This window comes from Piliocolobus tephrosceles, chromosome X (genome assembly GCF_002776525.5).
Source record: "Piliocolobus tephrosceles isolate RC106 chromosome X, ASM277652v3, whole genome shotgun sequence".
NCBI classification, from domain to species: domain Eukaryota; kingdom Metazoa; phylum Chordata; class Mammalia; order Primates; family Cercopithecidae; genus Piliocolobus; species Piliocolobus tephrosceles.
In genome coordinates, this window is record NC_045455.1 from 94,482,583 (window position 1) to 94,494,635 (window position 12,053).

A 12,053-nucleotide genomic window follows, 5' to 3' on the forward strand; every position below is an offset into this window, starting at 1 on the left:
GCGGGAGTTCATGAAAAGGACTCTCGAATGCAAGTTTCTGATAACTTTGGAGACTGTGCCATTGGATTTGAGAGAAAACTTCCAATGCACTAATGGAAAGACTGATGTGTTCACGAAGACGGCTAACTCAACATGAAGCAGAGCAGGAGTTGACTGTAAGGACTGAACTAATGGAGGACTGAAATAACTTTTATGGCTTTTCTTGTTGAAATATTGCTGATTCTTTTTGTTTTTCAGAGTCTGAAGAATTTTTTTTCTTTTGAGTCATATATAGTCTTTAAGTATCTTTTAAAGTATATCAAGTATACTTTTGTAAACAGAATTTGAGGCATATTTCTCTAGTTTATAAACTATTTGTGAATATTCTTAATTCATGGCAATGTGTTTGTTTGCATACAGTTAATAACATGTTCTCTTTGCTAATGGGACAGTTGAAGGAACTGGTTGTTTTCCCAGGGCTTTGACTAAAATGGCCTTGTGAGAGGTTCTAGCGAAGACAATTTAGGAGAGCCTATGAGAACAGTGATTCTTGTTGCATTTTGTGTGGATAATCAGGCCAAGTATATGGGACTGAAGCTTATTTTGCAGGCAGATTGGTCCTGCTGTGATTTGTCTTTATGAAAGTGGTGGACTGGAGAGCAAGATTGTGTTTCATAAGAAAAACTTTAGTATTAGATTAACCTTTGATTCCTGGATGGCCATGAGGTCACCCATGGTAGGGAGTTGCCCACAATGCCTCTCCTCAGCAGGAAGCAGCCAGAAAGATGGATGACCAGATGCCCCATGGTTGAGGAATCTATAAACAGAAAGGGGGATTGGAACCCACTCAATTTTTTCAGTAAACATAGAAATTGATCCTTCTTGCCTTAAAGCTTGAAACTTGTATTTGTTTTATCTGAATTCCTTCCTCAGGAAATGACCTTCAGGCCTCTCAAAAAAGAGTATTGAAGAACTGAAACTTGCCAGGTCATCACATCCAGGCAATGAGAGTCCAGGCCCCTCATTCACCACAATTGCTTCCTTGCCCCTCCCTAGTTCCTGTTTTCCTACACATTGCCACATTTCTTTCCTGCTAGATAAACCCCTGATTTTAGGTGGTCAGGGAGATGGATTTGAGACTGAACTCCCATCTCCTCAGCTGCAGCACCAGATGAAAGCCTTCTTCCTTGGCAGTACTCATCATCTGTCATTGGCTTTCACTGCGGTGAGCAGCAGGACCTAGACCGAACTCTAGGTGTTTTGGTAACAAAATCACATTATGAGGAAGGTATTATTATGTCTTAATATCCCAGATGAGGAAACAGATTTGGTGAGTTACCCAGCTATGAAGGTTGGGCCAGATCTGACTGCAAAGCTCAGTCTGGGCCGCTAAGCCACACCAGGCCCCTCTGCACTGCTCACTTATTTTCACACTGTGCTGCCTGCTTTCTGTCTACAGTATGACTCCATGTATAATGCAGCCTCCTGAGGAATAAAGGGCATGGCTAACATTTCTTTCAGAAATCTCAGTGCCAGCCTGTCGTGAACTCCCAAGGGGATTTCTGGCAGGGTCTTCGGCTCCCACCTATTTCTGAAGGTCTGAAGGCCTGAGGAATTAAAGATAGGGAAGAAGAGGGCAGACATGGAAGATCAAGCAAGGTTAGCTTAAGGAGGTGAGTCGACCTCATCTCCAGCCAACAGAAATCCTAGAGCACTGGAGGCAGAGAGCAGAGAGCAGTGAGGAAATAAAAACGCCAGGGATTGCTTCCTCATGGGATGGCTGTGTTTGCTGTCTGCTTTCACATAGACATTGCTGTTGTTTCCAGGCCCTGATTATGCACACACAGAAGGCTGAGCCAGACTCCACCCCTGACTCCAGCCCCAGGGATCACTCTAGCTCCATATGGGCAGGTTAAGTTGAGGTTGCACAAAAACCTTCAATTAAGTTACTGCAATGCAAAAGAGTCAGAAGACAGCCCAACCACAGAGTCCATGTGGCACGGTGACAGAGTGTGGACACTAACAGTCACGGTAGGTGTTTCTGAAGTTGGGGAGAGGGCAGAACACCCAACTTTTCATTAAGGAGAGTAGCTCCAGACTTCTGTTTGACGGCACAATGTTTTAAAAATCTGGCATGCCTAACTCCAAATACTATCTCCAGTTTGCCCAGGTCTCCACGCTACCCCATTATTCACACCCACTAGCCACCCAGGCCCCTTGGACTTCCAGATCTGCAAACCTTGTAGTGAGGCATGTGAACTTAAATGCACTGTAGAAAGAAAGAAAACTGCTTCTGTCTGTTGCACAGGAGGGCTGTGGGTCGGCCTGCCTGGATCCACGCCATCATGGCCCATCAGGGTCTCTGCCCTCCGTTTTCCCCTCCTCACTCAGAAGGTCTCCTCCCTCCAGCCAGGCGCGGTGGCTCAAGCCTGTAGTCCCAGCACTTTGGGAGGCTGAGGCGGGCGGATCACGAGGTCAGGAGACGGAGACCATCCCGGCTAACACGGTGAAACCCCGTCTCTACTAAAAATACAAAAAATTAGCCGGGCGAGGTGGCGGCACCCGTAGTCGCAGCTGCTTAGGAGGCTGAGGCGGGAGAATGGCGGGAACCCGGGAGGCGGAGCTTGCAGTGAGCTGAGGTCGCGCCACTCACTCCAGCCTGGGCGACAGAGCGAGACTCCGTCTCAAAAAATAAAGTATTAATATTTTGACTTCCCCTCAATACTTTGGATATATAATTAGCATCTATATGCCTTTTACAAATCAGATAAAACAAAGCTATTTTTGTTTGGGAAGAAAAATAAGGCAGATGAAGTAATTATTTGATCTGTCCTAATGACAGCTAAGTGACAGCAGGATCTGTGAACTGACAGGGAAGTCAGGTTGAACAACCCAGCTGAACCCGCAGCCACTGCCATGACCTTTTGGCAACAGACACGGGCTTTAATAATTTTGGCTGGCCCAGCTGGGCTCACCCACGCGGCTGCAATGAGTAGTGGGTTGTCTGGGGGCTGCTGGTCTCAGATGGCTCCCTCCTCTGTCTAGCAGTCGGGGCTGTGCTGGATGGTACCGGCTGACAGCTGGGCCACACACCTCCAGCTGACTAGGCTGAGCTGACCAGATGAGAAGGGAGGAAGGGTCCCCAGCAGGAAGCGAAGGAATCAATGCCCTTTCCAGGCCTTCTGCTGTGCACGCCACACTTGCTAATAACCCACTGGCTGATGCAAGTCCGTGGCTAAGCCCAGAGTCAGGGGGTGAGAGTAGCAAAGTCACAATGCACAGGGGAGTGTAGCCAGAGACGGGAACAATTTGTGACCACACTCAGTTATTCTGGCCAACAGTATGTGGGAAAACTAAAAGTGAGTTTCAAATCAGGAGAACAGACCAATCTAGCAGAATCCAGATCAAAACAGAGTTCAAGATTAGGCCAGGGCAGAGACCTGGGTAGCAAGTTAAAAACAGGTCAGAGACCCACAGTTACTGGAAATGCCTGTGTCCAAGAACAAGAAGATCAGTCACTTAGGAGACACAGTACAGGGCAGCGACCTAGTTTCAGAGATCACTGCTGGTGGTTTATTAACTCCTAGTCCATTCGGAAAGATGATTCACTTTCAGGTGGATCTGAGTGCCAGAATGACCATGTACAGATGGTGGAGAAACCAAGATCGAAGGGCACAGGCCCCTAAAGATGGCGATTTCAGATAGGGACTCAGGCCAGACAAGGCAGTGTGTATGGCCCCTGGAGCTGGGGTGGTCACCAAGATGTCAACACGGCCCATGTCAGGGCAGCCTGGTCCCTTGAGGACTAGGATGGCCCACCTGCTACATGGAAATGAATCTAGCTCCAAATCATAAACCAAAACACTCGTGATCTGTAGGTCCGTGTTTCAACTCTGTTTACTTGATTTTCTTTTCTTTTCTTTCTTTTTTTTTTCTTAAGACAGAGTCTCGCTCTATTGCCCAGGCTGGAGTACAGTGGTGCAATCTTAGCTCACTGCAACCTCCGCCTCCCGGGTTCAAGCGATTCTCCTGCCTCAGCCTCCTGAGTAGCTGGGATTACAGGTGCACGCTACCACGCCCAGCTGATTTTTTTGTATCTTTAGTAGAGATGTGGTTTTACCATGTTGGCCAGGCTAGTCTCGAACTCCTGACCCTCAGGTGATACACCCGCCTTGGCCTCCCAAAGTGCTGGGATTATAGGCATGAGCCGCTGTGCCTGGCCCAATTTGCTTTTCTCCTCAAAACACAGCTTCATCCTCTAAACTTCTTACTTGAGACCTAATGCATGCCAAACACTGGGCATACAATGGTGAACAAAGACAAAGTAGTAAAGCGTCTGCCAACAAGGTTCTCCAAGGTCAAGCTACCTTTCTATTATGAAATGTAAACATGCTAAGTTTTAAGTTTCTTATTGTGCCACCCTGTCAGAAAAAGATTAGTCTTAGATGACAGCTTTTTTGTTTTTCAAGTTCACTAAGATCCCTTGGCATGGTATGAGTTGTGATAATTTCTTTAATCTTCTAATGTTTCAATATTTTTTAAATCAACTTCCCCCAGTTTAAGTTCATTTTTACAGGTTCAAAATCCATATGTACCATTTCTACTATTTAATACCATTAGTGTTTAATAGGTCTAACACACACAGAATATTCATGCAGATGTAGTGAAATTTCAACCACAGGACATTTTCTAATATGAAATGTTAAAAAAGAATCAGAATATGGCCAGGCACGGTGGCTCATGCCTGTAATCCCAGCACTTTGGGAGGCCAAGGCGGGTGGATCACCTGAGGTCAGGAGTTCAAGACCAGCCTGGCCAACATGGCAAAACTCCATCTCTAATAAAAAAATACAAAAATCAGCCAGACATGGTGGCACATGTCTGTAGTCCCAGCTACTCGGGAGGCTGAAGGAGGAGAATCGCTTGAACCCAGGAGTGAGAGGTTGGAGTAAACCAAAATCCTGCCACTACACTCCAGCCTGGGAGACAGAGGAGACTCCATGTCACCAAAAAAAAAGAAAAAAAGAAAAGAATCAAAATATGGGAAGTGGGCCAAACTGTAAGGTGGAACAGATGGTGAGAAAAAAGTGTGTGAGGAATACGATTGGAAACATTGCCTCTGGTGACTGTAGAAAAGGTTCCTGTGACTCAGATAAAACGATTACTGAGTTAATAGGTTCAGGCTCTGGGGACAGGAAACGTGCATGTTGCTTATTTCTGCATCATAATGGCTAGTAGAGAGACCACACGACACTGAATAGTGAGGGACACTGGGGGTGTGATGTACGGTCTGTCCTGATGAGCCCACGGCCTACAGTGGTAGACAAAGACCACAAAACAGGGTGTCAGGGAAGATGCCTGTGGGCACAAGCTATTTGGACCCAACAGTCAATGCAACCCAGTCGCAAAGATACATCATTTATACTTCTTGACAAAAGGATTAAGTTGGTTTTCCTTACATTCCTTTTGCCTGATAATGTGGCCAAGGACATTTCAACCTTGGGGTTTCTGAACATCTAAGCACCACAGGTCACACACGGTGTTGCCGTCGACAAGAGTTCACAATCATTAACCTCCTGGTCCCAGAACTCATTGCACTGACCAAAATTTACAAAAACAAAGTTTGGTCTCAGTCCTTGTACCTTGGACTCTGTGCAGGAATGGTACATTTGAAGATCTTCTGATTTAAGAAAGAGAAAAAGGTAGCTTTATTTAAAAGTCACTCAAGACCCCCGTCTCTACTAAAAAATACAAAAAACTAGCTGGGCGATGTGGCCGACGCCTGTAGTCCCAGCCACTCGGGAGGCTGAGGCAGGAGAATGGCGTGAACCCGGGAGGTGGAGCTTGCAGTGAGCTGAGATCCGGCCACCGCACTCCAGCCTGGGTGACAGAGCGAGACTCCGTCTCAAAAAAAAAAAAAAAGTCACTCAAGACTAAGAATCCAGTACTTCCTAGGGGTGCAACGTGACACGACATAACTGGATTTTCCTGAAGTTATTTGCCAATTATTTGAGAAGGAAGAAGTAGTTGGTCACAAGATATCCTAAGCTTCCCATTTCCTGCCAAAGAAGTACAACCAGTTCTGCATATTTAACTCAGCTTAAATGTGTGTGTGTTATAAAAATAAAGTACCTGCTATTGAGGAAAGATTTGTATGTACTCCTTTAAAATCCCAGGCACATGAGAATTCAGTACATTTGCTTCTTCTAGAATACGACTGCTAATAGTTGTAAGTTATTTAGCTTTTTCTGGTTCAAAAATCTTACAGACTAGTATCTAAAAGTTAAATCTAATCAGGCACCAATGATATTAAGAAATACAGCTCTTAATTAAGCAGAGTAGGATAACAGGAAAGCCTTTAACCAGGTTTAAAAAAAAAAAAAAAATCCTTACCCACAACCCTCCATCACTCAGCATCATCAGTCCTGATGCCTGAAAGGACTTCAAAAATTAACGATGCATCTAAAAATAAGGCCTAAAACACAAATACCCAAGAAATAGAACAAAGGACTTTCAATTAGGAACCGTGGGATTTTCTCTTCATTACAAGTGGGTTAGAATTGGCTTTACAGCATCAACGATGAAATGGTAACAGAATTGAAAAGTCTATGGCAGGAGTGGGCAAACCACAGCCCACAGGCCAAACCTGGCCCATCTCCTATCTTTACGTGGCCTGGGAGATAAGGATGCGGCATGGTGTGGCTGTGTCCCCACCCAAATCTCATCTTGAATTGCAGCTCCCATAATTCCCATGTGTTGCGGGAGGGGCCCAGTGGGAGATGATTGAATCACAGGGGCAGGTCTTTCCCATGCTATTCTCGTAATAGTAAGTCTCACGAGATCTGATGGTTTTATAAAGGGGCGTTTCCCTGCACAAGTTCTCTTTTCTGCCACTGTGAGACGTGCCGTTCACCTTCCACCATGATCGGGAGGCCCCTCAGCCACGTGGAACTATGAATCCATTAAATCTTTTCTGCCATTGTGTGCGATGTGCCCTTCACCTTCCACCATGATTGGGAGGCCCCCCAGCCACGTGGAACTATGAATCCATTAAACCTCTTCCTTTTGTAAATTGTTCAGTCTCAGGTATGTCTTTATTAGCAGCATGAAAACAGACTAATACAGGATGGTTTTTACATTTTTAAACAGTTGGAAACATTTTAAAATAATATTTTGTGACTCTGGAAAATTATATGAACAAAGTTCAGTGTTAATCCATAAAATAAACTTTTATTGGAATACACCCACCTCCATTTGTTTCCTGATTGTCTATGGCTGCCTTTACTTTACAACGAAAGGTTGAAACAGAGACCACATGACCCGCAAAGCCTACAGTATTTACTATCTGGTCTTTACAGAAACAGTCTGTCAACTCCTTGTCTGGAGTCCACTTGGGACTGGCTTAAAACACGACCTAATCAGAGACTCAGGGGTCTCCTCTTCCCGTGGAGGTCCTCTCCTCCTCCAGCACTGGGCCAGCTATGAAGCTAGTGTCTCGCAGCTCCAAACCCACCTGTTACATATACTGTCACCAGAAAACTGATTAAAAGTCCACGCCGGCACGGTGGCTCATGCCTGTAATCCCAGCACTTTGGGAGGCTGAGGCAGGCGGATCACAAGGTCAGGAGATCGAGACCATCCTGGCTAACACCGTGAAACCCCGTCTCTACTAAAAAAAAAATACAAAAAACTAGCCGGGCGAGGTGGCGGCACCTGTAGTCCCAGCTACTTGGGAGGCTGAGGCAGGAGAATGGCGGGAACCCGGGAGGCGGAGCTTGCAGTGAGCCGAGATCCAGGCACTGCACTACAGCCTGGGCCACAGAGCGAGACTCCATCTCAAAAAAAAAAAAAAAAAGTACTCAAAAAAGATATGCAGATGGCAAATAAACATATAAAAAGATGCTGCACATCATAGGTCATCAGAGAAATGCAAGTCAAAACAAGGAGATACCATTAGGCCAGGCGTGGTGGCTCACATCTGTAATCCCAGCACTTTGGGAGGCTGAGGCGGGTGGATCACCTGAGGTCAGGAGTTAGAGACCAGCCTGGCCAATGTGATGAAACCCCATCTCTACTAAAAATTAAAAAAAATTAGCCGGGCGTGGTGGTCGCCTGTAATCCCAGCTACTCCAGAGGCTGAGGCAGGAGAATCGCTTGAACCTGGGAGGGGGAGGTTGCAGTGAGTCGAGATCGTGCCATTGCACTCCAGCCTGGGCTACAGAGGGAGACTCTGTCTCAATAAACAAAACAAAACAAAACAAAGAAAAAAACAAGGAGATACCATTATATGCCTATTAGAATGGCTAAAATCCAGAACACTGACACCACCACATGCTGGTAAGGATATAGAGCAATGGGATCTGTCCTTCATGGTTGGTGGGAACGCAAAACAGGACAGCCACTTTGGAAGACAGTTTTGCAATTTCTTATAAAGCTAACCATCCTCTTAGAACCCCCCAATCTAGCAACGGTGCTCTCTGGTACTCCCACAGAGGAGTTGGAAACTTATGTCCACACAAAAACCTGCACGTGGAATTTACAGCAACTTTATTCATAATTGCCAAAACCTGGAAGCACCCAAGACGTTCTTCAGTGGGCGAATGGATAAATCGTGGTACGTCCAGGCCATGCAATATCATTCAAGCGCAAGCCATGAAAAGACATGGAGGAAACTTAAATGCATGTTACTAAGTAAAAGAAGCCAATCTGCAAAGCCTACATACTGTATGATTTCAATTATAAAACATTCTGGAAAAGGTAAAACTGTGAGACAGTAAAAGGATAAGGGGTTGCCAGAGGTTGGGGGAAAGGGAGGGATGGAAAGGAAGAATTGGAGAGCAGTGGAATTATTCTGTGTAATACTACAAGGGTAGATACATGTCAGCATACATTTTTCCAAATCCATAGAGAGTAAACACCAAGTGAATCTTTTTTCCTCTCTTTTTTGAGACGGAGTCTCACTCTGTTGCCCAGGCTGGAGTGCAGTGGCACGATCTCAGCTCACTGCAATCTCCCCCTCCCAGGCTCAAGTGATTCTCGTGCCTTGGCCTCTCGAGTAGGTGGAATGACAGGCGCCTGCCACCATGCCCAGATAATTTTGTTGATTTTAGTAGAGAAAGAGTTTCACCATGTTGCTCAGGGTGGCCTCCAACTCCTGAGCTTAGGCAAAAGGGTTGATTATGAGAATTTAATACAGTAAGATTACTAGGCCATAAGCTCCGTGGCAAGAAAGACTGTCTACATTACCCACTATCTATCCCTAGTGAACAGGACATGGCTGTTAGTAGTTGGTACTGAAACGCCAAGTCCCCTTCCTTCCAAAACAGTACAGTCTATGTGAGTGGTTTTTGGGGGATTGTTTTACTTTTGATTTTTGTCTGGTTGGTTCTGTACTTTATTATTTTATTTATGTTGAGGCAAAGTCTCACTCTGCTGCCCGGTCTGGAGTACAGTGGTGCAATCATAGCTCACTGTAGCCTGGAACTACTGGGCTCAAGCAATCCTTCTGCCTCAGCCTCCTGAGTAGCTAGGACTACTAGCTAGATGGGTGCCAACGCACTGGCTATTTTTTTCTTCTTTTCTGTAGAGATGGGGTCTCACTATGTTGCCCACCCTGGTCTTGAACTCCTGGCCTCAAGTGATCCTCCTACCTCAGCCTCCCAAAGTGCTGGGATTACAGGTGTGAACTACCAGGCCTGGCCAAGGTTTTTGTTCTTTAGATTGACATTTTGCCCTGGCATTGACTATTTGTAACAACATGGAAGAAGTAACTTAACTTCTCTGTGTTCAGGTTCTTAATCTGTAAAACAACACTGGAGTAGGGTACATAATTTCTTAATGCCTATAGTTTAACATCATACCCTACATATTAGTCTTTTCAAAACATAGACAGTAAAGTAAGCTTATTTTTGTTGCACAAAAATGCAAATGCAAGTTATATATTCATGGATATCCTCCAAATGAGGATAATAAGCAGCTAACGCATGTCTGAGATGGTCAGAACCCGGTTCCGGGACGGCACCACACGGGCACATGCCGTGCGGTGAGGATGCCTCGTGCCAGTGCCTTGGCTTCTGGGCCGGCTGCGATGGCGTCTTTCCCCCGTCCTTGACCTCCCTCACTCTCAGCCTTTCTTTGGTTCCTGTGACTACCATCCCTAAAACAGCCCTCCACATTCTCAGCACTCGGCATGTGGGGAGTTCATCCACTCTCGCACCTTTCACTAGCACCACTGTCACAGTTCATCATAACCACATAAGTAGCTCCAGTGCTGTCCTCTCACAAGAGTGCCAAACCTCTAACTAAAATTCAGGATGTGTTCACTGGGTCCTACCATTACTATCAACAGGTCAAAACAAGCTGCGGGACTTCTGTTCCTGAACTGTAGTGCCCCTGCAGCTATGGCTGTCACACGCTGGAAGGGAGTTCCTCCTGCGTGGATGGAAGCAGGAAACCCCAGCCCTCCGGCCCTGGGGCAAACAGCCAGAGAAGCTGCAAAGTCACTCATGCTTGACGCAGGTCCTCTCAGCCAGAAAGGTCCTTTCCTCCCCATGGGAGCCCTTCCCCAGAGTGAATTCACATTCCCGCCACTGTAGGCCTGACCTTTACCAACTCGGAGGTACTGCAGTAACCATCAGACAAAAACGTGACGTCCCAGATCCTCACAGCCTTGAGGATATGACGAACAAGACCAACTGAGAGAAACAGACCCACTTCCGTTCCTCCTGGAGAGCACCGGCTGGCCCACCTGATGTGTTCCAGGGCGTTCCGTATCTGCCGTTGCTCAATGTCATAGAGTTTCACCTGGAAGCCTCCCCCGGCAAACAGCATGGCCCAGCTTCGCCCGATGACTCCACTGAAGGGATATAAAAGAAAGGATTCGAGTTAACTTAATAATTGAATGGCTTGTCATCCCTAACCCAGGATGAGTTTTTTTTTTTTTAATTACACAGTATCCTATTCTTAAAATATTTAATAAATATCTTAAAAGTACCCATTTTAACCAGGCACAGAAAGACAAGTATCACATGTTCCCACTCATGTGAAAGCTAAAATGTTGATCTGATGAAGGTGGAGAATAGAGTGACGGTTAACAGAGGCTGGACGCGGGCAGGAGAGGGAGGAAGAGGTTGGTGAATGGCTGCAAACATACAGTTAATAGAAAAAGTAAGTTCTAGAGTTCGATAGCACCTAGGGTAACTAAAGGTAACAACAACTGTTGTATATTTCAGAACAGCTAGAAGATTTGAAATGTTCCCAGCACAAAGAAATGGTAAATGTTAAAGGTGAAGGGTGTGCTAAATATACCCTGACTTGATCATTACACATTCTATGCTTGTAACAAAATATCACAGGTACCCCATAAGTATGTAGGAATATTATGTTTGAATTTTTTAAGTACACATTTTGATAACATTATTTATTTTAAATGTTGACTGTTTCCACACAGGAGCCCCTGAGCCCTCAACTCCGGTGCTGGTACTCATATCCCACAGGGAGCCCCGCAGCATCTCAGGTATTTATCACGTCTCACACGCTGAAACAAAATATTACAGTCAGGAGGTAGCAGGGTACCGTGGAGACACAAGGCCCGTTAGTGAACTTCCATTTGGCCATGTCTTAGGCAAGTCACTTAATTAACTTAAAGAACAGAAAGAGCATCTGCCCTGTCCTCCCCAATAATGACTGCCACTGCCCCTGCCCTGCCCCCGCCCCTGCCCCTGCCCTGCCCCTGCCCCTGCCCCGGCCCTGCCCTGCCCCTGCCACTGCCACCCACATTTCAGCACGGATTAGGTGCCAGGCACCATTAAACACACCACAGGTCTTGCCTATGTTAACCTTTACAACACCACCACAAGGTAGGTGTTATTAGTATTTCCATTTTATATGTATGGAAACTGAGGCATGGAGGAATTAAGCCTACATAAGTGATAAACTGAGGCATGGAGGAATTAAGCCTACATAAGTGATAAACTGAGGCATGGAGGAATTAAGCCTATATAAGTGATAAACTGAGACACTCCAGCCTGGGCGACAGAGCGAGCCTCCGTCTCAAAAAAAAAAAAAAAAAAAAA

At 45.8% G+C, this 12,053-nt stretch overlaps 1 protein-coding gene across 1 annotated transcript in view; it reads right to left on the reverse strand.

Moving 5' to 3' along the window:
- Positions 1 to 12,053, reverse strand: part of CRYL1 (crystallin lambda 1) — a 108,977-nt gene that overhangs the window by 87,582 nt on the left and 9,342 nt on the right. Inside the window, exon 2 of the mRNA XM_023190614.1 lies at positions 10,727 to 10,834. Within this exon, the coding sequence (XP_023046382.1) occupies positions 10,727 to 10,834 (108 nt within the window). The remainder of the gene's footprint in view (positions 1 to 10,726; positions 10,835 to 12,053) is intronic.